General features: G+C 40.8%; 1 protein-coding gene across 5 annotated transcripts in view; it reads left to right on the top strand.

Annotated features, from left to right (window-relative positions):
* The first annotated feature begins 5,108 nt into the window (after nucleotides 1-5,108).
* Nucleotides 5,109-25,057, top strand: part of zc3h7a (zinc finger CCCH-type containing 7A) — a 71,241-nt gene continuing 51,292 nt past the window's right edge. For 3 of the 5 annotated variants that reach the window (XM_048609394.1, XM_048609395.1, XM_048609392.1), the window contains exons 1-3: nucleotides 5,109-5,218; nucleotides 5,349-5,514; nucleotides 23,522-23,627. In XM_048609394.1, the coding sequence (XP_048465351.1) occupies nucleotides 23,560-23,627 (68 nt within the window). In that variant the 5' untranslated portion in view covers nucleotides 5,109-5,218; nucleotides 5,349-5,514; nucleotides 23,522-23,559. Of the gene's footprint in view, nucleotides 5,219-5,304; nucleotides 5,515-5,739; nucleotides 5,850-23,521; nucleotides 23,628-25,057 lie in introns of those variants that run through there. The other 2 variants (XM_048609393.1, XM_048609396.1) reach the window with 2 other exon arrangements.

The raw sequence follows: 25,057 nt of genomic DNA, 5'->3' as shown, positions 1-25,057 counted from the left end.
TCAAATCATTGAAAAGAATGGGCAGCATCACATTGAGAAGTGGCTGTGAGCATATATTAATCCTGTACTGTGATGCAGCACCTTTGTTTAGTGTCAGCCTAGATCCAAACCAATCAGTAACACAGGAGACAAGACACTTTGCTTTGGGGATAGAGTTTATTAACTATGCAGGCTTACAGCTCCTTCCATTTACTTATCGCACCTTTAAATTATTGTTAATGAGCCTGTTAGAAATATTATAACATACCTCTAGGGCAGGTGGGACTTGAACCCATGTCATTTGGTTCAGAATTGGGGGAAGTGTTACAACACTTCCCACTATTGTCTTGTTATACTTAGCCAGACAATCAATTAACCCCATTCACCTACTGTACATGTTATATGAACATTTGGGTGCTACTGAAGTTTGTCCATCTCTGGACACTATCTTAACAGTTGCTGGAACTTGCTTTAACCGATAAATGTCTGACCTGCAGGTAGCAGTGTTCCCTGGCCTTGAAGATCATGTGATTTGTAGCTGCATTGAGCATCAAAGGTTCAGGTCTGTTCTCCCCTAGAGGAATGGAGCTATTGCGCCATAAGAGAAATATCAGTCAAAGGTTAGGCAGTTCCCTAATGTGAAGGAGGGGCAGAATACCAATCAATCACAGCACCTACTAGACAAGTTTCAGATGAAGTGGTACTTAAAAAGGTTTGGAAGGAAATTATTCTTAGTGGTTGTGAACAGTTTAAGAAGAACGGAGGAAGGAGATTTCAACATGGAAAAGAAAAGTAGTTATGTACAGTTTGGCTTTTTTGGTTTCATGTGACAGTGACTCTGAAGTGACATACATCAGGTGATCTTCTTCTGATAGTAAGCTATGGTATGACTAAGATCAATAAATACAATTTACATTCCAGCAGGATTACAGAAAATAAATGCTTGAATAACCATGATGTTGGTGTACTTACGACATAATTTTAGATTGAGGTGAATTTCATCGTTCGTGTTTGATGAAAGGTTGGGCAGTGTGCAGTGTAAGAAATGAGAACCGAAAGTGCTGTAAGTATTCAGCAGATCAGGAACAATCTGTGGTGACTGGATTGTTAACCGTTTTTCTCCTCCATAGGAGCTGCCTGACCAGCTGAGTACTTCATTTTCTATTTTCATTGCAGATTTCCATGGTCCATAGTATTTGCCGTGTTTATGAATGAATTTGGACTTTTTTATTTAATGACTGCAGTGAGCAATTAAGATTCCTTCCAGTATGACTTTCATTACATTTGAGAGTCCACGTGGACCATGGTTTTACCAGAAATGACGACAAGCTGTTCTCATGATCGATTTTTGTGATCCACGTTCGTTACCCCACCCCCGAAACAACCTTTCACCAACAGGAAATATCTGATACCAGAGGCATTCAAGCTATGTCTTAGACAGTATAAGCTTTTCATTAATAAAACAATAGATTAATTTGATAAAATGATGGGTTTTTTAAATGGCCATCACCAGCCTTCTAGGAGATCCACACAGCTTTCAGAATTTATTTTTTCTAATTTTCACCAATTATCACCTACATAGGACAGGGCATCCCATTTGAGCAGCACCCAAGCACCAACTTCAACATTCATTCCCTCCGCCACTGATGAATAAAGACAGCAGTGTGTACCATCTATCTGTTGCACTGTGGCACCTCACCAAAGGTTCTTTGACAGCACATTCCAAACTCACGAACTCTACCACTTAGTAGGACAAAGGCCGCAGATACATGGAAACACCACCACCTGCAAGTTCCTCTCCAAGCCATTCACCATCCTCATTTGGAAATATATCACCATTCCTTCACTGTCGCTGGGACAAAATCCTGGAAGTCTCTGACTATTAGCACTATGGATGGTCTAACACCTCATGGACTGCAGTGGTTCAACAAGGCAGCCCACCACCACCCACTCAAGGAAATATGTGCTGACTCAGCCAGTGCCACCCGCATCCCATGAAACAATAGAAGAAAGTACAGCTATTGCTTTCTGGAAACTAATAAATGAACACAAAATAAAAACTTAAGGCAGTTTTCACTTGCTTATACATGTGCATCTTAAGAAAGGGCTTCCAGAATATTCACCCAGCAACAGTGTGGTGCCAGTCAAATGGGCTGCTTTGTCCTGGATGGTGTTAAGCTTATTGAGTGTTGTTTGAACTCACAGGTAAGGGGAGAGTATTCCATCACAATCCTAACATGTCATGTCGATGGTAGACAGGATTATGGGGAGTCAAGAGGTGAGATACTCGCTGCAGGATTCCTAGGCTGTGACCTGCTCTTGTGTCCACAGTATAAATGTGGCTGGTCTAATTCATTCTCAATGAATGGTAATCTTCACAGGACATTGATAGTGGAGGATTTAGCAACAGTAATGCCATTGAAAATCAAGGGGAGATAGATCATCCTTCTTATTGGAGATGATCATTGCCTGAGACTTTTGACTTGAATGTTTCTTGGAGTTGGTGAATGGGCTGTTTGTTGATCACCCAAACTACTTCATCCTGGATGGCTTCTTGAGGGTTGGTGCAGTACATTCATCCAGATATGTGAAGAGTATTCCAATCACACTGTTTCAATGCCAGGGAACTCATATTGATTCTTAGGTAAGGAGGATTAGCTAAGCACATCTATTTGGTATTAAAACATTATATCAAAGAATATTTGGAGGCAGAAAGGATAATGTTGAAAGTTAGAGAGAGCTGTAGGAAAATATGAAGTGTCTTGGGTGTTGTACGTAAGAAGTTAAGTGTTTTTATACAATGTCCAAACTTTCTAGTTAGAATTTTGTTTCAACCAACCACACGCCATGAAACCCATCATTGTTCTGGCTGACTCTTTATTTAGTATTTTCAATGAATGTTTTTGGACGTGATATGAGACATCCCTGTGCTAGGTACGACTTGAACAGAGGTAGGGACACTACCACTGCATCACAAAAGCATGAGTCTTTTCAGAGTAAAACTAAGAAATGGATTAGATGGTGTCTGTTGGGAAGCATAACAAAAAAGTCAAAAAAGTTAAGGTAAAGTTATAAAAGAAACTGATCAAACTTAAATAAAAAGGTCTTACTGGTGGCGGCAGTCAAGGGGGTGGTGGGTGAGATGCAAGTCATAACCTACAGATCTTTCAAATCATTGTGGGATCCGAGATCCTGCCACTTGTCTGGCTCATTATTAGGCCAAACCTCTTTAGTTCGGCTAAAACATATTGCCCACTCCCATCTACCCACACTGTCAAATCATCTCCAAGTCAGTCAGCGAGATGGAAACTAAAAATCTGTACTTTTTTTACAAAAACAACCTATTCAGATAATGCTGTAAAGTACCTCCAGGAAAGGAGGAACCTCAAGCAGAACCATTTTGGCCAGAGGTTCAGACACTATCACTGAACCCTTATTTACACACATTTTAATATTTGGGATTGAGTAACAAAAAGCTAAACCAATCTAAATTATACCAAAGGGAAAAGAACAGAGCAAAAGAGATCAAACTGCTGCGGCATGATGAAATAAATAATTAACTACACTAGGACTTCATTGGAGGAAGTTCAGGATACAACCCAGCCCCCACCCTATGGGTGCCCCTAAAAGCTTCAAATGTGCCATCAGACACCAATATACATCTTAATGCTCTTTTTGCAAATTGAACCAAACTATGAAGAAAACGCCCAGCCCATCAGGGCAAATGCATTTTAATAATTACTGAAGTTGTAGATATGCTCACCGAGCTGGTAGGTTTGGATGCAAACGTTTCATCACCCTGCTAGGTAACATCATCAGTGCGCCTCCGGTGAAGTGTCACTATTCTGTCCTGCTTGTTATTTATATGCCTCGGTTTGCTGGGGTGGGTGGTATTACTTCCAGTTCTGTTTCTCAGTGATTTGTGCACAGGGTCTAATTCAATGTGTTTTGGTTGGAATACCAGGTCTCCGGGAATTCCCTGGCATGTCTCTGTTTGGCTCGTGTGATTATGGATGTGTTGTCCCAGTCAAATTTGTGTCACTCGTTGTCGGTGTGTCGTGAGACAAGTGAGAATTGGTCGTGTCTCTTGGTGGCTAGTTAGTGTTCATGTATCTGTATAGTCAATTTTCTACTAGTTTGGCCCATGTAGTGTTTTTCACAGTCCTTGCACGGTATTTTGTATATTACACTGGTTTTGGGTACAGGATCCTTTATGTTTGTCAGTCACTGTCGTAGGGTGGTTGTCGGTTTGTGGGCTACTCTGATACCTAGGGGTCTGAGTATTCTTGTGGTCATCTCTGATATGTCCTTGATGTATGGTAGGGCGATTAGTGAATCTGATCATGTTGTGTCTTCCTGGGAGGTAACAGTAGAGTGTGCTTTTCGGGTATCCATTCCTTTTGAAGGCTCCATATAGGTGCTCCTGTTCTGCTTTGTGTAGTAATAATTATTCGTAATTAAGCTGGGCAGACATATTACGAACCCAGAACATTGGTTCTGGAGCTCTGGATTATCAGCCCAGTGGTAATGCCACTACGCTGTCACCTTGCTTGGAAATTGTTCTTAAATCAATGTGATCAGACATGCAGCACAAGTAAAGGAACAAGGTGGATCAAGAGGAATTGCAAAGCGTTCAGGCCCTCTCACCAAGACAGAAATGCTTCTTTAACAAGCCAGCAACCTTGGACCAAACATATCTGTTCATTCATCTGGAGCAATGCCACTTAAAAATTACTTCCTTTTAAAGCACATGACTTTTCTTGGGCAATGCCAAACAATTTGGATCCCTGTTGGAGTTGCACCTTTACACTGAAAGCATTTCAAGATTAAAGAAAAAGCCCCTACACAAACAACCTGCACTGATTTAAAGCAAATAGACTCATGGGGTAGGGTTTGGCTCAAACTCACTTCCACCTTAGCAGCAGAAAAATATGTTTTTGCATTAGTTTAACAGACTTGTAGCTTAAAAGGGTAAACCAATTCACTGTGAGCAACATTTTAAGACTGGGGATTTTTTTTTTTGTAAAGCTGCTGTTTGCAATACCGTCTCAAGAACGTAATACTCTTTCCTGTCAACAACACTTAATAATTAAAATACATGCATCTTGACATCGATGTTGTCCATTTTAAAAACGTTCTTTCGGCACAATTAAGGGGGGGGGGGGAAGTCTCGACGAAAAGATACACCAAAATTTGGTTGGTATTTCAGCAAATATTTAGACAAATTGGACTTTTAAAAGTGAGTACACGTATACATTTCCGACTGTAGTGTAATTACAAGGGGGTGTGTTATGTTAGCGGCCAGATTTTGAGTTCCCATGTACTGTACATTGCTAGTTGCAATATTTGAGCTCTCTATCGCTCTGTAGGTGGCGGTTGTTACTGACAGTGAGGAATAAGAAAAGACACGTTACTGGTCCAGCAGAGAAAGGAAAATAAGGTGTTATGTGTGTGGAGAGAGAGAGGGGGGAGCGCACTGACAAAAACTAGAGGGCAGAGAAACAAAGACACTCCGTCAACAAATACAGGAGACAGGTAAGTGCATTCGTGCGTTGCATTTTATATATTATGAAAGAAAGGAACAAACTATTTCAGCTTACCCTCTTTTGTTTTGCACCCAGATTTGCATAGGGAGGGTGCAAAAGTTTTCCCCAGAGCTGCAACCTGGAGCAACTTGCAGTAGCAGCTAAGCTGCTCGCGCCGAACAAAAGCGCCTGGCAACCGCGGCCGGGGTCCCCAACCCCTAGCAACCGCGGCCGGGGTCCAGCAGCTCGGTGGTTGGGAGGCGGGGGGATGGGTGGATCTGAGCCCGCTCCCGTGGACGGGGGGCACCGAGCAGCCGGCGTCCGTCCGATTAGTCCCTTCGCACCGTAAGTTTGGTGGTGGGGACCCCCGGGGGCTGGCGATGGGGAGGGAGGAGGACATCACTCTACTCCCCGGCTCCGCTTGGCGTGGCCAGGGCCTTGTGTTCACCGGCTCGGGCACTAGGGGCTGACGAAGGCAGCTCGGTCTAACGCGCCGACAAGGCCGCAAAGCCGCGGGCTGAAGTAGCAGTGCTCGGCGACCACTGGCTACTCTGTGATTCAGTGACCGCGACGCTCGACTGTCTCAATACAGAACTCCGGGCTTAACTTGAAAATTAAATAGTGGGCGCTTTTCGTGTTTATATACTCACTTTCGCCCCTAAAAAGTGTCATCAGAAATTCAAATGGTTTATAATTTAGAATTGGAGGAAGACTCTGTGATCTTATTTTGTAGGTTTTGCGCATCTTGTATCTCAACTGGAATATAACCAAAGTTCCAATTTTAAGTTGTTAACTTCAAAATATGTCACAGTTGCAAAACAAATACACCAAGACGAAAAAATATGTCCCCCCTCACCCTTTGGTGTATTCTACCAAGAAGGGAAACTTTTGGAGTTGGATATATCTGTAGATTAGAAGGGTTCAGTTTTTTTTTCAAGAGTTCTTTGAGATGTCATTGAGATCTTTGATTTTCGGTGGTTCTTTTCTCATTCTTTTATTAGCCGAGTGCTGATGTAGTCATGGGCTAAACATTCAGTCTGAATTTGTGTTGAATTTTAAAATGAGTTTTCTTCTTTAGAACAATAGCATAAATACCAAAGATTGTATGTTGTAAAATCTTTTTAATTTTGAGTCTGTAAATGATTTTTCTTTGTTAATTTGCAATGAATTTCCCATTCTGCTGTTTCCATAATGAGATTATAGAAGAACCTCAACTGACCCAGTTGACATCAACTGATTCAAATTTAGTAGGTAAACCTGGATACGAGTTTCTGATTGCAAATCTAACAACCAATTATGAATTGAATGAATTCCAAGCATTTTCGCTGATAAATTATTCAGTAAACAATATTCGTTAGGCTTCGCACAATTTCACACACTAAGCAGTCCATATTCCATACTCCCTGAAACTGTAAACACACACCCCTCCTTCAAACCCCGGCCTTCTTCTAGCTCAGCAGCCGTGAGATGCACCGTCACCTACTTTGCCTCTTTTTATGCACTCCAAAGCTATTCTGTATACTATTGTACTTTACCACACTTGTAATCCCGTAGGAAAAAGTCCTAAGTAGTCATCTGTTGATCTCAAACAGACATTCCAGAATACCTAGGCATAACAAATCTTTCTTTTTAAACTGCTGTTTGTTGATGTTTTATGAACTAGTGTTGCTTCGTTGCAATATTAATATACAATATTACACTTCTGAATGGACCGGTAAAATTTTAACTTTAATGTTGATCTCGCCCTTTGTGCACCTTCTCTGCAGCCGTAACACTGTTCTATTACCCTAATGCACTTGTATGGTATGATGTGCCTGTACTGCATGCAAAACAAAACTTTTCACTGTACCTAGGTACATGTGACCAACAATAAATCAAATAGATTGATGATTTGTCGATGATGATTTGTGTTTGTACCCCCCGAGCATCTGTTCAACCTACCACATTGATCCAAATGTTGTTTTTAATGACAATGGTCATTTTAGCCCTTCCAGCAATATTTTGGTTCAGGTGATCTAAAATATAGCAAGACGTACATTAATAAAATGCCTTTCATGATCCCAGAAGTTCCCAAATTGCTTTGCAGCCCATGAAATACTTTTAAGGTGAGAGAGCTGGCCCTTGCAACGCGAGGTGAGTCCACAAGAATTCCCTTAGCCCATGAATTTTGTAGATGTCTGCAAGAGATGACATTAAACTCAACTACTTTCAAGCCAGTGATGTTGCAACAGGTCCTTTATTTTTGCACATGATTATTACATCGCTATTGTTTCCACTTGACTGCACAAATACTACCACATAGTTATAATTCAGGTCACTAAGGTGACCAGCCTATATTTGATTTCAATTGGTTCTGAAGTTAAAAGGAGAAGTTCTGAAACTGAAGCCATTTGCTCAACTGTCTGAAAGTGAGAGACCTGATTTTTATTTCATATTTTGCATAGCCTAAGGGCCTACCCACTACATCTTGCAGTCTGGGCCTATCTCACTGACCACGGGCCCTCCTCCCCTGGTCACTCTGACCACAGTCCCTCGTCCTCCAGTCACTCTGGCTGTCATCCCCAGGTCACTGTCTGACCGCGGCCGCTCCTCTCTCAGGCAGTCATTAGTTTCTCCCCAGTCACAGATTTTATCTCTTGGTCTTGCTGCTCCTCAAATCATAGGTTCTATATCTTGATGAAGAGTAAGAGTGGGAAAGATGGTATCTCTTGTAAGTGCGCAGTCTTTCGCTGATCAGTCATCACTTATGTGATTTTTTTAATAGTCATTTTGGGATGTAAATTTCCCTACTATTGAGTCCTTGTTTATATAACAACTTGTGTTTATATAGAGACAATACAGCATGGAGCTGGAGGAACACAGCAGGCCAAGTAGCATCAGAGGAGTAGGAAAGTTCCCGACCCAAAACATCAACTTTCATGCTGCTCTGATGCTGCCTGGCCTGCTGTGTTTCTCCAGCTCCACACTGCATTGTCTCTGACTCCAGCACCTGCAGTTCTTGCTATCTCCGAGTTGCATTTCTATACCTCTTTTAACATAGTCAAATGGCCCATTTTACAGAGCAATTGTCAAGCACCCTGAGCCACATAATGGACTATTAGGACCCACAACTTTTAAAGAGCTTCCTGAAGGAGGAAATTGAGGTAGAGCGGTTTAGGGAGGAAATTCCAAACCTTAGGACTTTGGCAGCTAAAGGAATGGCTGACAATAACAAAGAATATCAAAGCTGCGGAAGGAGCCAGAATTGGAAGAGCACAGAAATCTCAGGAGCATGCAAGCATACTGCACAATGGTAACTTAATACTACTGGCCACAGCACTTGTTCTAAAATATAGTTGTAATCTCAGATCTTTTGGTATGCTTTCTTTGATATTCAAGATTAAACTGATTGGAAACGTAAATATGTTTCCTTACTATGTAGAGTTCAAGGCAGGCTTGATGTATAAAAATTCAGTTGTCCCTTTCTGTTTTCTCATTTAATGTTAATTCTTGTATAGAGGACATTCTAAGGTTCAAGGGACTGGGATGCCTTCGATAATTTGCTCACGTAGTCTCTGTGTGTGAACCAAGACGGTTAGTAATTGCAGGCTCTTTGGCTGTCATCACGGTTGAATTCTGTTCCACATTTGTTTGGCATTCAGCATGCATGCATTTTCACTGAGGTCACTGGATGGCAATCAAGGAGGAAAACCTTGTTGAATTTGCCCTTTTCCTCCCTTAAGATACATTAGACTGTTAGTTTTGTTATTGCTACCATGCCACAGATTGAACGTGACAGAGTAAGCTTGGATGGTCTCTGACCCTGCGATATGCCTTTATTCACGGAGTCATTTGTTGGAGTAACCTATTGCATGACTACCTGTTTAGTCAGCTTCTTGTCTGGAGTCACAGAACAATTGAAATGAGTTGATATCACACTGTGTGCTTTTAGTAAGACACGTATTAATGTGGGATTGGGTGGAATTTTTCTTTTGTACGGAGCCATAGAGGTGTACAGCACGGAAACGAACTCTTTGGTGCAACTCATCCATGCCCACCAGAAATCCTAAACTAATCTAGTCACATGTGCCAGCATTTAGCCCATATCCCTCTCAAACCCTTCCTATTCGTGTACCCATGTACTGATATGGATTGATAGCTGGTTAATGGACATACAACAGAGATTAGGAATGAATGGGCCATTTTCAGTTTGGCAGCCATAACAATTGAGGTACCACAAGATTGAACCCCAGGTATTCTGAATCTGTATTAATGATTTGGATATTGGGACTAAAAGTAATATTTCCAAGTTTGCAGGTGACACACTCCCAACTCTTTCTGTTGCTGAGATGAGTGTGCTGACACCGTATAATGCTCATATCCTTGGGATGTTCCAAAGCACATCAAACTCATGAAAATATCTGTATTTACAAAATGTGGTAATCATGGATTGGTTACAGCACAGAAGGATGCCATTGCTGTATCATGCCTGCTTTGGCTTTCAAAATGAGAAAAATTACCTAATGCCACTTTCTGTAGTGCAGCACATTTTTCCTTTTCAGAGAATAATCTAGTTTCTCCTCAAATGTCTCAATTGAACCTACCTCCACCAAACTCTCAGGCAGATCCCAGCCACTTGGTACATGAATATGTTTTTCCTCAAGTTACCATTTCTTCCTTTGCCAATGATGTTTCATCTGTGCCATCTTATTCTTGATTCTTCCAGTTTTTCTTTTCCTATTTACTCTGTATAGACCTATCATCATTATATATGACAAATCAAGTTTCTTGAAAATGTTCTCTTCTACAGGTAAAACAGTCTAAACCTCTCAAACGGTATTTCTCATCCCTAGGATCATTTTTGTGAATGTGTTCAGCATTCTTTCTAATGTCTTCACATTTTCCTAAAGCATGACACCCAGCATTCGGTGATAGTACGCCAGTTGAGATTGAATCGGCGTTTTATACAAATTGAACATAACTACCGGTTTTTGTACACTCTACACCAATTAATAAAACCTAGGATACGGTATGCTTTATTAACTGTTCTCAATTTGTCTTACCACTTTCAATGACTTGTACATTTATGCACCTAGGACCCTGTGCTCCAGCACACCTTTCGAATCATACCCTTTAATTTGCATTGTCTATCCATGACTTTCCTACCAAAATGAAACATTTCACACTTCTCTGCATTTAATTTTGCCTACCAATTGTCTAGCAACCACATTGCAGCTCTGATAACTCTGTTTCTCTCTCCATGGCTGCTTCTGATCTGCCGAGTATTTCCAGTAACTTGTATTTTGGTCTTCTAAATGCAGCAACCACTCCTGCACAACAACCTTCCCCAAACCAGACTGTACACTTCAGAAGTGCTCTTGTCAATTAAAATGCAATCAATTCACTGGTTTTTCTTTATTGTATATGATAGTTTGTGCAGAAATAGAACTGGTTGTCATCAGCGTACAAATGAAACAAAAAACACACTATTTGCTGGGGAAATTCAGCAAGTGTGGTGACATCTGTAGAGAGAAAACAGAGTTAACGTTTTGAGTCTAGTGACCCATCTTCAGAACAGACCTGCTGAGTTTGTCCATCAGTTTCTGTTTTTGTTTGTTTCAAATCTGCAGCATTTGTTGTTGTTTGTTTTATTTTAGTATACAAATGAAAAATGACTCATTGCTTACACAGAATACCTCTCGTCGACAGCATCGTAGATGAGGAGGAACAAGAAAGGGCTAAAAGTGGAATGTTATCGTACTTCAGAACTGAAATTTTGGGGTGTTACTAGTTTGAAGGGACAAGTGTAATGAGGGCTGCGCAATTCATTGACTCAAAGGAAGTGTTACTGATCTGAATATTCTAGGCTTGAGAGTTCTGATTTTTACTGCCTTTCTGCCAGTGAAAGAGATGCTTGATTTCTGTGCCTCTGCCCTGCACTTTTGTGATTCTGTAAAAGTTGATTGAGGTGCGATGTTTTTATTCAGAGTTCTGTCCATTGAAGGAAAGGTTTAAAGATACTCATATCACTGAAGCAATACAACCTTGTAGTACCAAATGGATTAGAATTATCCCTTTAGCTATTCTTTCGAATTACCGTGTTATATTCAGCATTAGAGTTTTGGTTTCAGTTTAAGGTAAACTGGAGGTTGTTTACTTTCCGTTTCAGCTATAATATCTGCATATGTTTACAAATGATGTTTGACCTTTTGAGCCAGCTGAGAGATTATTGGAAGCAAGAAAACCCTTGGTTTGCTATGGAGATAATTGTTGAGGTTGGAATTAGTCTTTAAATAACAGCTGGTGAGCTCTGGTTTCGAAATAAAATTAGTAAGTGAGAAGAAAGCTGCCTTGGAGACTGCAAGACATCCAGTCCACTTTGTTTAACCAAAGACCACAGTTCTGTGTTTCAACAGAGTATGAGTTCTATCAGATTGATTTGTGCCAAATAGCTCCGTGAAAAGAGGTGAAATCCATCCTCAGAATAGATGTCAGGGGAGTGGTGAGTGTTTTTGTGTCTGGTTGATTAAGGCATGTGACTGTCAGTGATGCCAATACTGGGACCAGGAGAGTGTATTGGTAGGGATGTTCCATAGATCTGAACTATGATCAGTGCAGCAAAAATAAAAAGGAACTGTCTTCCAGTATAGGAGTATCTTTTAAAAGCTTGTTGGAGTGAAAGCCACATTGAAAAAGATTAAGCTGGGTCAAGTCTGTTGATTGTCTTTAATGTAAAAGCTTATTTAGAATCATTATCTTGTTCACTGTACCTATTTTGTCATTATTGCTTGACTTCATTTTGTTCATGTTTATACAGTAAAGAGTCTTTTGGTATTTCTGTGTAATCTTGGAGTCTTGCTCGTTATTTTCTTACCCTTGGTTCTTGCATGCCATGTATCCTTTAAATTAATATGGTTTTTCAGATCAGGCCCTACAAAATATTCTAAATGTTCAGCTTGTCTACTATTCCCAAAAATGGGGTCATAACAACACTCAGTACCTTTCACAGTTATTGGATATTCCATTTGCCATTATTTAGGCCTTCCAACGATTTTTAATTTGTATTATTTACTGATCATAATCCTATTGCTTTAGAAAGTAATACTGTATTGTCTTTCCTTTTGAATTGAAAGCATGGCATAAGGGGACTGGATAGTAGAGTAGATCAGTGACCTTCGTTGCAGACTGAGGACACAAATTTGAATGTAGCCCAAACTGTTTAGGTTACATTTTCCTTGCCAGCTCTATTTTTACTATGCTAATAAATGCTTGCACAGAAGAAGCTGCTAAAACCTAGCTCAAGAATGCAGCTTAATATTACAAACATACACTTTTAAAAAGAAGAATGGAAAATGCCGTTTATGACTTCACGATGTCCCAAGGCATCTTATGCAATTAATGAAAGAAATGGAGACCAGAGGACATAGATTAAAGTATTTGGTGAAAGAAGCAAAAGTGACAAGGAATAACTTATAAGCTTTTTTTGGTAGAGTCTCAAATATATTGCTTGAAACTTTGGGCACGTGCTTAATTGAAACATTCAAAAGGGAGTCGGACTGTTGTCTAAAAAGGAATAATGTACAAGGTTATGGAGCCAAGGCAGGAGAATGAGCAGTTCACTTAGTGCCATTCAGATAGCTGGTGCAGACATGATTGGCTGATCCTGCACTGCAACAATTCTGCAATTGAGTAATAGTGCTACATGAAATGAACTTTAATTATTTCCACCGAGTTTTCATGATGTTATTTACACAGCACATCACATTACAGATTACTGGTGATAGTTGGTCATCTCATTTATCTCATGAAGTTGGATGATATATAGTTATATTCTGTTTTTTATGATGCATTTCCAGAATGTAAGCATCACTGGCAATGCCAGAATTTGTTGCCTGTCCCTAAGCACCCTCAAAAAGGTGGCATCACAGCCAATTGCATGTAGACAGACCCACAGTACTCTTCAGCTTATTATGATGGCAATAGGATTATTTCGAGATTTACTTAATGTATAGCATAGTAAGAACGCACTGTTTTGACCCAGGTACATTCTTCTGTGGGTTTAGTTAGATCCTCCCATTTATGATGATCGGTAACATTGTAGATTGGAGAAAATGAAAATCTAGTTTTCCCTCACATGGGCAGAAGTAAAAGAGGATATTTTGTAATCAGCCTGTTCAGAGGTGTTATAACATAAAGGTAAAGTTGCCATAGTCATAACAGACTGTAGGACTGCTCTCTCGTTAGAGAGAGATGACTAGTGGTGGTTTAACAGAGGGACGTTATGTTTCAGGTGAGGGGAGTGGTTGAGAAAATTAATCCTTTGGTTGTAACCTCAGACAGTATTGGAACTGAATTTATGTTTTTGGCATCATTCTACATTGCTAACCAGCTCTCGTAGGTAACCTACTTCTGGACCAGGAGGCCTGGGTATAAGTGTCTGAGTACATATAAGACTTGAGCTCGTCCTGGACGGAGGAGTCCTCAAAGGTAAAGCAGTATTAAGGGGAGTGAAAGTCCCAGCTGTATGGGTGTATTTATTGACATTTTAAGTCATGATGATCTTTCATGAAGAATCACTACAACCTGAAATGTTAACTCTGTCTCGACATATGCTGTCTATTTTTGCTGAATCTTTCTTTTATTCTCTGTTTACATTTCCAGTTTCTTGTGAATATTTTGCTTTTCTGTTGTGTGATTATTTGTTTTGATCGGGGCCTCTTCCTGAGGGTGAAGTTAAGTACTAGTGGCTTCATTGAAAAGCTACATCAAGCAGCTGCTAAAGCTCCTATTGTGAATATAAAGAGTACAGACTGAGTACATATACAGTTTGTCTAAATTTATCAATGTATTTACCACTGCTGTCAATTTGAGCACCATTTCTTGTGGCAAATCAAGATCGTTGTTGTTGCTTAATCTGCTGCAGAGGGATGCTATCTGAGACCCAGGATATCTTCTACTTTGTGCAATATTTGTAGAATTGACACTGAGTTCTTTAAAAATCATTAATTTCCTACTGTGGAATGTAGTCAAACAAAAGACCCCTACTTCTAATGGTTTCATGTGGCTTCCAAAGCAAGTTTGTTTTTAACATGGTGTAAAATACTAATTTACGTATATGTAGTGTTTCTATGTGAAAGAAACATCTCTACAGCAGACAGGCAATCAAGAAGAACGTGGAGGAAAAAACGTGTTGGTGAGGTTTAAAAGATATTTGGATAAGTATATACATAAGAAATGTTTGGACGGGCCAAGATCAGGTGGGACTAGGAGACAGTAAGAACTGCAAATGCTGGAAGCTAGAGTCACTAAATGTGGAGTTGGAAACGCACAGCAGGTCAGTTAGCATCCAAGGAGCAGGGAAGTCAGCGTTTTGGGCTGAAACCTTTCATCAGGACTGACAAAGAGTTTTGGCCTAAAATGTTGACTTCCCTGCTCCTCGGATGCAGGTGAGACTAGTTTAGTTTGGGATTATAGTCGCCATGGACTGGTTGGACTGAAGTGTCTGTCTCCGTGCTGTATGACTCAATAATACAGTAGCATTTTCATTGTTCCATGTGGCTTCTTGTCTCCAGATTTAATTTACGCACGCAAATTTCAATTGTTTGTTGATTTCATGCCCTAGTTCATAGAATATTACGTTATTACTAAACCAGTCCAGAAGTGCATTCTAGTACCTGAGGGTTTCTGTTCCTTTTTGATTTTGTAACTGTTAAGTTGAAGGATGGGCAAAATATGTCAAATTGTGGATTTCAAAACTGTTAGCACTAAATGTTATCAAATGGTCCCAGAGAGCATTCTGAAGTGTATTACAAGTACAGTTCTTCAAATTGTTATATAAATTTCTAATAGATTTTGTGTCTTATGCCATTTGAAGACTGCGTTCATGCTGGAAATGCAGTTGAAGCAGTTACTTATGATAGTAACAGCACAACCTTGAATTCCATAAAGAAACCTATCTTTGATTCAGCTGGGAATATGCTGATATTGGCTTAGCAGTGAGATTTAAAAGGTTTTGATCCCTGTTTCTCTTTGCTGTTTAATGTAAGCCCAAATTCAGTCTGGCGAATGGACTAATTCCCATTTTGTTACTAAACGTTGAGTTTTCAGTTCTGGCCCAAACTGGATGCCCAACCTCAGAAGGGAAGCTCGCCACTTTTCACACCACTAACCAAGTGGTTTGCAAGTGAGATTATTAAATTGCGGTAAATAGTAGGCACTTGATCAGAGTTATAGTCTGAGATTTAAACGATTGGTTTGCATTGAGCCTTTATAACTTGCAGTGCTTCCATGTTATTCTGCTTTTTTAATGAAAACTTTTACTGCTTCTGCGTTCAAGATAGAACTGGATTGCGAACTGGAAAGGAAGTACGAATGAGCAAGGCTACAGGGAGGAAGATGGGAGTGGCATTAGGCAGATTGCTCCTACAGAGGACCAGCAGAAACTATTTTTATTTCAAAAATATGCCGAAGTCATAAACATGCTTCGGTTGTGTACAGTAACATATGAGGAGAACAGACAAACACAGGAGATTAACTCTATTCAACAAACAAACCAAAGGCATCTCTTACTCGTACAAGACCATATTTACATGCATTTGAGGCACTGGGAGGATCCAATAACTGAACGGACCCCCATTTACCTTCAGTGGTGTGATGACCTGTTTTTTTTTGAAGAGAGATTATAAGGCAGAAGTAGTGAGCTGGCTAGTGATGATCTTTTGAGTAAACATCTTGGGAGGCCTTGTTTTTTCTAAACAGCCTAAATGGGTGTGGCCAGTTCTGTCAGGTCAGGATTTCTCCGTTTTGGTTTTCAGTAGCATCAGAAGTTGTTGGGGTCTCAACAGAGTTGGAAGCTTCAGTAAATGTCTCCTGGCTGCTACTCCCACTGAATATTCTCTTGAAGCTTTTTCCTTCTGGATTGGAGAATTACATGTAAGAATCTGTGTCTGAATTTACCTTTTTGCCAAGGGGTGTGTTTATGGGATGTTACTATTTTGGAATAGTTAATTTGTAATAGTTGTTGTATCAATTATTTGGTTAGGTTTTCCACTAGAGTTATTCTAAATTCCTCTTTATTTGGTTGTATTTTAACTATACAGTGTTTAAATAAATTGTGTTTTGCTTAATGTTGAGTAATTTTACCAATTGAATTGCATTTGGAAATTTGTTATGGACCAGACTAGTCCCCCTCAAAAAATAGTTTAAGAAGGTAGCCTGGACCCTAACTTTTTCTTATTTTAAAGGCAGCTATAACATACTGTGTTCTAGATGTAATTGAACTGGTCAAACTACTTGACAGTAAGCAAAACACAACTTCCTTAAACATTATAGTTAAAGTGCAACCAAAGAAAGAGGAATTTAGAATAACAACTCTAGTGGAAAACCTAACCAAATAGTGGATACAGTAACTATTACTAATTAACTGTTCCAATATAGTTACATTCCGTAAACACACCCGTTGGCAAAAAGGTAAATTGAGACACAGATTCGCAAATGCAGTTCTCCAATCCAGAAGAAGAAATAGCGAGAGAAAATTCAGTGGGAGTAGCAGCCAGGAGACGTTTACTGAAGCTTCCAACTCTGTTGAGATCCCAACAACTTCTGATGCTACTGAAAAACCAAAACCAAGATATCCTGATCTGAGAGAGCTGGCCAGACCCATTTAAGCTGTTTTTAAAAAAACCTGAGGTCTCCCAAGCTGTTTACTCAAAAGAGGTCTTCACTAGCCAGCTCAACACCTCTACCTTACAAGCTCTTTTTTTTCAAAAAAAAACAAAATAACCTGTTAAAGCCACAGCATTGTCACAGTGAAAGACCTCAGACGGTGGTCTTTCCTCACTGCATCTTGGCACTGGCTGTCCTAACCTTTAGTGCTTCCCTCAGCGCTGGACATTGGAATGTGCCAGTCTGCAACATTGTCGGAGTCAGCTCCTTACTCTGGAAGACCAGCAAATTTTCGGCAGACCAAAGAGCTGCATTGACCGAATTGATGGCCTCCAGGCATAGTCAGTGTTTGTCTTGGTGTGTGTCCCGGGGTACAGACTGCAGAGCACAGAGTCCTGTGTCAGTGAGCTGCTCAGATCAAACCTCAACAAAAACCTGCATCTTTCTCCAGACTTCTTTTGCAAAGGCACATTCCAGAAGGAGACAGTCTCTACCTCTGTGCAGCCGCTTCGAGGGCAGTGTACGGTGGCACAGACAGACAAGACAGGGTGTGCATGAAGAATCTCACAGGTAGTATCCTTCTCACCACCAGCCAAGTGATGACTTGGTGCTTGTTGATATGTTCTGGTGATGCAGCATTCTGCCAAACGACTTTGACAGTCTGCTCAGGGTACCACACGACAGGATCCACCCTCCCCTTTTTCCGCAAGGTCTCAAAAGACACTATGTGCTGACCACTTCCTGATGGACGTGTGGTCAAAGGTGTTTCTGTTTGCAAATTTCTCCACAAAGGACATACGATACGAATGGTCCAACTTCTTGGAGTATTCTTGGCAATGAGGCCTGTCCCATCCTTTGCAAACCGGCAGCAGGTAGAACCTCATTATGTTGTGAAATTTGGTGTTTGTGTACCGAGGATCTATGCACATCTTGATGCAGCTGCACACAAAGGTGGCCATCAGGATGAGGGCAGTGTTTGGTACACTACCAATGTTGATGACAAGCAGCTGAACGCAACTGTGGATTCCTTCCCCAAAGCCCATTTTGGAGAGCATTTCCTGCATGTAGGTGTGCAATATCCTGTCAAAGGCCTTCTCCTGCTCCAAGCTGATGAGGCAGGTGTCCACCCCCCTGTCCTGTATGTAGCAGTCGTAACTCTGAAGAGCGCGAGGATCTCGGAGTAATCCTGCCTGGTACAGCACAGGTTTGGTTGGGGTGAATCACCGATCCCAGAGCAGATCTGACCTGATTGTCAATGATCTTAGACAGGATTTTGTAGTCTACATTCTAGCTGGTCCAGCCTCTCCTGCAAGCTGTCATCTGAGGCCTCCGTGATAGAAGACAGGGACGACTAGGAGGCTGCACCATCTGTGGGCTTCATGTCATGCAGTCTGGCATAAAAGGATTTGCTGATCCTCAGGATGTTGGTGGTTGGACGTAGCGACCCTGGCAAGCCACTGCTCCCCGGATCTAGAATACCTCACAGCCATCCCTTCACATCCCGGTTCACGCCCGCCATCCTGACAGTAGTCTACATACCACCCCATGCGGATGAGAAGACTGCCCTAGATGTGATTTACACCGCCACAAACACACTAAACACAAAATTCCCTGAGTCCCTATTCATTGTGGCCAGCGACTTCAACCAAACCAGCCTCAAGCAGGTGATGCCGAAATACCATCAACATATCTCATGCCCCACCAGAGGACCGAACATTCTGGACCACTGCTACACAACCATCAAAGATGTCAATAACTCAATCCCCTGCCCACACTTCGGAAAATCCGATCACAGCACTGTGTTCCTCCTCCCAGCTAACAAGCAAAAGCTGAAATGGGAGAATCCATCACGAAAAGAATTACAGTGCTGGTCCGAGGCAGCGGAAGACCGTCTCCAGGACTGCTTGGACTCGGTGGACTAGACCGTGTTCAAGTGTTCAGCAAAAAAATGTAGACAAGAATGCCACCCCCATCACGGACTTCATTAGCAAATGCGCGGAGGACTGTGTACCAAAGAAGTTAATCCAAGTCTTCCCCAACCATAAACCTTGGATGAACCAGGAAATCCATTCCCTACTGAAGACCAGACGTTCAGCATTCAGGTCAGGTGACCCGGACCAATACAGAAAATGCAGATATGACCTCCACAAAGCCATCAGGGAGGCCAAGAGGCAGTACCGGACCATGTTAGAGGCCCAGACCTACCAAACAGACAGTACCGGACCATGTTAGAGGCCCAGACCTACCAAACAGACACCTGCCATCTATTGCAATGCCTAAACGACATTGTGGGATACAAAGTGAAACAGTGTAAGATAGCGGACAATGACACATCCCTCCCTGACACACTCAGTGCTTTCTATGGTCGGTTTGAGCAGAATACCACTGGCGTGGCGACACTTGTCCTGACAGCCCCAGACACACCTGTCCCCTCTGTCACTGCTTCAGAAGTCCGATCAGTCTTTCTGGGAGCGGAGCCAACCCAAGGAAAGCGACGGGCCCAGCCAAGCACCCAGATCCTGTGCAGACCAACTGGTGGAGGTATTCACTGACATCTTCAACCTCTCCCTCCTACAAGCCTAAGTCCCCACCTGCTTCAAGATGACCATTATTGTCCTCGTACCCAAGAAAACACATGCAGTGTCTCTAAATGACTACCACCCAATAGCTCTGACTTCAATAATCATGAAGTGCTTCAAGAGACTAGTCATGCCCCACAACAACTCCAGTCTCCCAACCTGCCTCAATTCCCTACAGTTTGCCTACTGACGTAACAGGTCCACAGAGGACGCCATATCCCAAGCCCTGTACTCATCCCTGGAACACCTGGACAACAAAGACACCCACGTCAGACTCCTACTCATTGATTACAGCACCATTGTCCCCGCAAGACTGATCTCAAAACTGTGTGACCTTGGTCTCAGCTCTGCCCTCTGCAACTGGATCCTCCGCTTTCTGACCCACAGGCTGCAATCAGTGAGGATAGGTAACTGCACCTCCTCCACAATAACGCTCAATACTGGCACCCCAAAAGAATGCATCCTCAGCCTCCTGTTGTACTCCCTGTACACCCACATCTGTGTTGCCAAATTCTGAACAAACGCCATCTACAAATTCGCTGATGGTGCCGCCATAGTGGGACAGATGTCTAACAACGATGGATCAAAATACAGAAGGGAGATAGAGGCTTGATGACGTGGTGCAATGAAAATTGTCGCTCAATGTTGGCAAAACTGGAGAACTGATCATGAACTTCAGAAAGAAAGGAGGAGAACACGTCCCCATCTACATCAACGGAACTGAAGTTGAGAGACTGAAGAGCATCAAGGTCTTCGGAGTGAAGATAATGGACAGCCTGTCCTGGACTTCCCATGTGAATGCGACAGTCAAGAAGGCACAACAACGCCTCTTCTTCCTCAGCAACCCTCACCAACTTGTACAGATGCACCATTGAAAGTATGGTGTCCGGGTGCATAACGGCCTGGTATGGCAACTGCTGTGCCCAGGACCGTAAGAAACTACAGGAGGTGGTGTGCACAGCCCAGACCATCATGGAAGCCAACCTTCCATCCATGGACTCTATTTACATGGCTCGCTACCGCGGAAAGACGGCTAACATCATCAAAGACCCATTGCACCCTAGTAATGATCTCCCACAACCACTTCCATGAGGCAGAAGATACAGAAGCCTGAACACTTGCACAAGCAGTTTCAGGAACAGCTTCTTTTTGGTTGTTATCAAACTGTTGAATAGACTCTAGCCTCAAATAATGTAACGTGCAATGTAACCTGTATGCCTCTAAGTCTTTTTGATCTGTACATCCTTTGCTTGCTGTGATCTGCCTGTACCGCTGGTAAACAAAGCTTTTCACTACATTTCGGTACATGTGACAATAAAATCAATCAATCAATGAAATGACATTACCGAGCCATCATCTTGCTGTAGGATGCTGAGCACAGAGCTCTCCCTAAGCACCTTCTGGAAGAAGAAACGTGCGCACATCTCATCTTGCTCCACAGTGCAGACCCTGGAATGGAAGATTGTCTTGGAGGCCTCCAAGGCAAAAAGCGAGGCTTGTTGGCTCTTCACCTCTTGGAGATCTTCCATGACATCGACCCCCCTGGCTGTATCATTCAGTGATGTTGTAATAATGTTCTGGTACTTTTGAGTATTTTATTTGGTTATCAGAGCTCATCAGCTTTTCATTCTGTGTTATTTTCCAGCTATGCAAGAAAAGTATTTAAATAACACAAGACTTGCATCCTATTACAATATTCCAAACAAACTAACACATTATATTAATACTGAATCACTTTCAAGTAAACTTAACACAGTACAGTAAGAGATAGGTTAGCAGTTCTTGATTTGTTTGTTGCCCTGCTATTATTATTCTGCCCAGTTATTATTATTATTACTATTCTCTAATTTGTTTCACTGTTTCCATAATTGAGCCATCTGGATGGATAATTACTGAGATCTTTTAACAATCTTGTCAAGGTGATATGTTTGCAGTTTTTAAGGAATGAGACCTAATTACAGCTTCTGCTGTCACTTCACCTGGAAGAGTTTTGTTCTTTTCGTACATGTTGCATTAGGTTTTCAATGTTGGACTGATGGCTGTGTATCTGTTTAAATAGATTGTGATATAAAATTGGTGTACACAGACCAAAACAGTGTGAGGACAATGTTATCTTGTGCAAAGAAAATGTCTGTCTTTATAATAAAATTGTATGTGCGTATTCTGGAAATCTATGATCACATTCGGCTTCGTGATTATGTTCATTATGAAATGGTTTGTCAGTTGCATCAGTTTGTTAATCACTGACATGGAGATCTGTTATGTAGTATAATAATTGAGCAAGTTATTTTTGTTGGAAAAAATTGTTTATATTTTAGAATAAGGGTGGACACAAAATTCTTTGCCCCGTATGTATTCCATATTTTGGGTGAATTTGTAAAATACCGTGAAGAATGTGTTTTCGTCTTGTGTAGCTTAACGTTCTTAAAGTATTTTTTGCTTATTCTGTTCACTTGGAATTAAGTTTCTATGATTTACTGAGCTGTATTTTTAATTAATGTATTGTAATTCGTTTCTACAATAACAGAATTATGGTGTGTGAATTGTGGTGTTTTCCTCATTGTCATAGAAGAAAATTGCAGAATGCTTTTATTTATCACGTTCTTTTAAAAGTGTTCAAGTGTCTATGTAAAGGCGATATGATGCTGTGATAGGCAAAGATTTGGAATGATGACATTATCAATCTTATACTCTCTCTTAAAGCCCATGTGCTTCTTCTGTGTTTACAGTTTGCAATTGTGTTTATGGTTCAACATCGTTTTTTTTTCCAATTTTTTTTTAATGGTTTACTTGTTCTACAACTTTTATTGATCCTTTTATGCCTATAACCTTAATATAACAGGGAGCAAGATGCAAGTGACTAAGCTCACTGCTTGAAGAATGAGAATTTAGTGACAGTATTGAGATTCAACACAGTGTATTTAATCAGGATGGAAAAATGTGATTGATATCTAATTGGTCTTGGATGCTACTAAAGTATTGTGACAGAGTGCTGAAAGTTGGTAGATTTTTTTTCCGTAAGCCTGTGGAAAATTTCACAAATATGTTTTTCTGTCATGTTTGGATTCAGCATTTTTCAGTTTTATAAGTGGGTCTATAAGAGTAAAATAAGCAATGTGACAACAAAGGTCAAGGCACTAGAACTGGTTTCAAATTTCAGTGAGTCAACACAAACACTTAATCTGTGCTGTAAGTGTCTCTGCTTCTACGATGATCAGCCTTGAATCAGACAGCATGCAGAGTACAACATGTAAGTGCTGGAAATATTCAGCAGGCCTGATTGTATCTGTGGAGATTGACTCTAACTCTCACTCTGACTCTGACTCCGACTGTGTTCTGTGTGTCAGGTCCGTGCCAGTCCTGCTGACAGTTTCTAACATTGTCAGTTTTTGTGCAGTAAATAACAAGTCTTGATGTTTCTCTAGGATGGTCATGTTATATGTATGGGCTGAGGATAAATTGTCAGTACCAGATTTTAAGGAAAAAAAAGCCTTACGTTCATTTGGAGTCAAAGAGCTAAAACTTAAAACAAAAATCCAGAAAATGTTGGTGGTGTATTGTGGCATTTTATATGCCGAAGCATGAATTTTGATTCCTACTTAAAAGCTGTTCAATACATTGGCAAAAAAAAATGCTAATTCAGTGTTATCCTTAGTACATGACTATAGCACTGAAGTTGCATGAATTTTTAAATGAAAATGTAATTGTTACCCTTTATAATGTTAAGGAGAAAGGAAATTATGAGAAATCTTTTGCATGGTTGTTTATGATTTATTATTTCTTTTTCTGACTTAGAATCTGAATCACTAGTGGAATTGGATGTGAAGGATAACATGTCCAATGTATCCAAGGACAGAAGTAATAGGTGGCAAGAAATTCAGAAAGGACTACAATTTATCCAGTAAGTATCTTTCTAAGCAACTCACTTCATTTGACAGTTCATTGTAGTATTCAATTAAATTTTCTCCCACTGAAGTAAGTTGCTATTTCGTGTACCTGGCCAGACTGATTTTTTGACTTTTCAAAACATCATTTCTCAGGATGTCTGTGATGCTTACTATTCAGCATTTATTGTTCATCCACTGTAGTTGTGGAGGGTGTGGGTTCAGAAATTGCAGTCAGAGGAGCTTGATGAATGGCTGCAGTGTATCTGGTAGCTTGTACACGTTGCTCCCATCATGCATCAGTAGTGAAGATCATTAAGTCTTGGCAGTAGAGACTACAGAATAAACTATTTGCTACCATTTCTCATGGTACAGTGTTTAACTGATCATGAAAGATGAACTGCTTTAGATGTTTGCTTTAACTTTATCATTGATTTATTTTTTTAAAATCATAGGATGTCTCTGGCTACCTTAATATTTATTGCCCATTGCTGTTATTCATTCTGGTGCAGTTAAAGATTTTTAAAAATTCGCTTAGAAGATATAGGCATCTCTGGCTGGCCCAGCACTTATTGCCCACAGGGCATTTAAGAGTCAACCACATTGCTGTGGGTCTGAGTCACAGGACTGAGCAGGATGACAAATTTTCTTCCTTAAAGGACATTAGTGAGCCAGATGGGTTTTTCTGACAATCGACAATGGTCTCATGGTCATCATTAGACCCTTAATTCCAGATTCTTTTTACTGAATTCAAATTTCACCATCTGCTACGGGACCCCAGAATATTAGCTAAATTTCTGGATTAATAGTCTCTCGATAATATTGCCTCCCTACAAGCTAAGAGCTAAAAGGAAATTCTATCTCCAGTTTCTCTTCTTTGCCTTAACTTGCAGTTGAGCACCTGGCCATCCCGATACGGTTGATATCATTACATTTAAGAAATGACGAGTGAATTCTGCTACTGTGGTAATAATCAAGGCTTGATGTTCTTTGGAGATTGTGGATAGTCTGGTAGTGGGTGAAAGAGTTATTTCTTGGGACCTGATGATCTCGGTGAGGAATAACTTTCATTGGAAGAATATCTTGGGAATTACTGGGTATACAGCCAATATATTTGTGTTCATTGACACTGTTGACCAGTAAATTGTGTCAATAATTACCCAAGCCATAACTACTGATGGAACCAGATTGTGAAATAACTGTTCAGATTTTCACAAATATGAGCATATCCACATATGTTGGCTCTGATTCATGCAGTATTTTTCTAATGTATTAGTACATGAGACAATTGGTCATGGGTAATTTGAGCCTGGTTTTTGAATCTTACAGACAGAAGCGTATGGGAAAAGCGGTAAGAACAGGAAAAGCTTAGTTTGAGTAAGTTAGGTCACCATAGTCTTGCCAGACCATTAGAGAAAGAGAGAATACTGGTGTTGGTTGGGTCTAG

This window comes from Rhincodon typus, chromosome 21, assembly GCF_021869965.1.
Source record: "Rhincodon typus isolate 14 chromosome 21, sRhiTyp1.1, whole genome shotgun sequence".
NCBI lineage: Eukaryota > Metazoa > Chordata > Chondrichthyes > Orectolobiformes > Rhincodontidae > Rhincodon > Rhincodon typus.
This window is presented reverse-complemented; position numbering and strand designations above follow the sequence as displayed.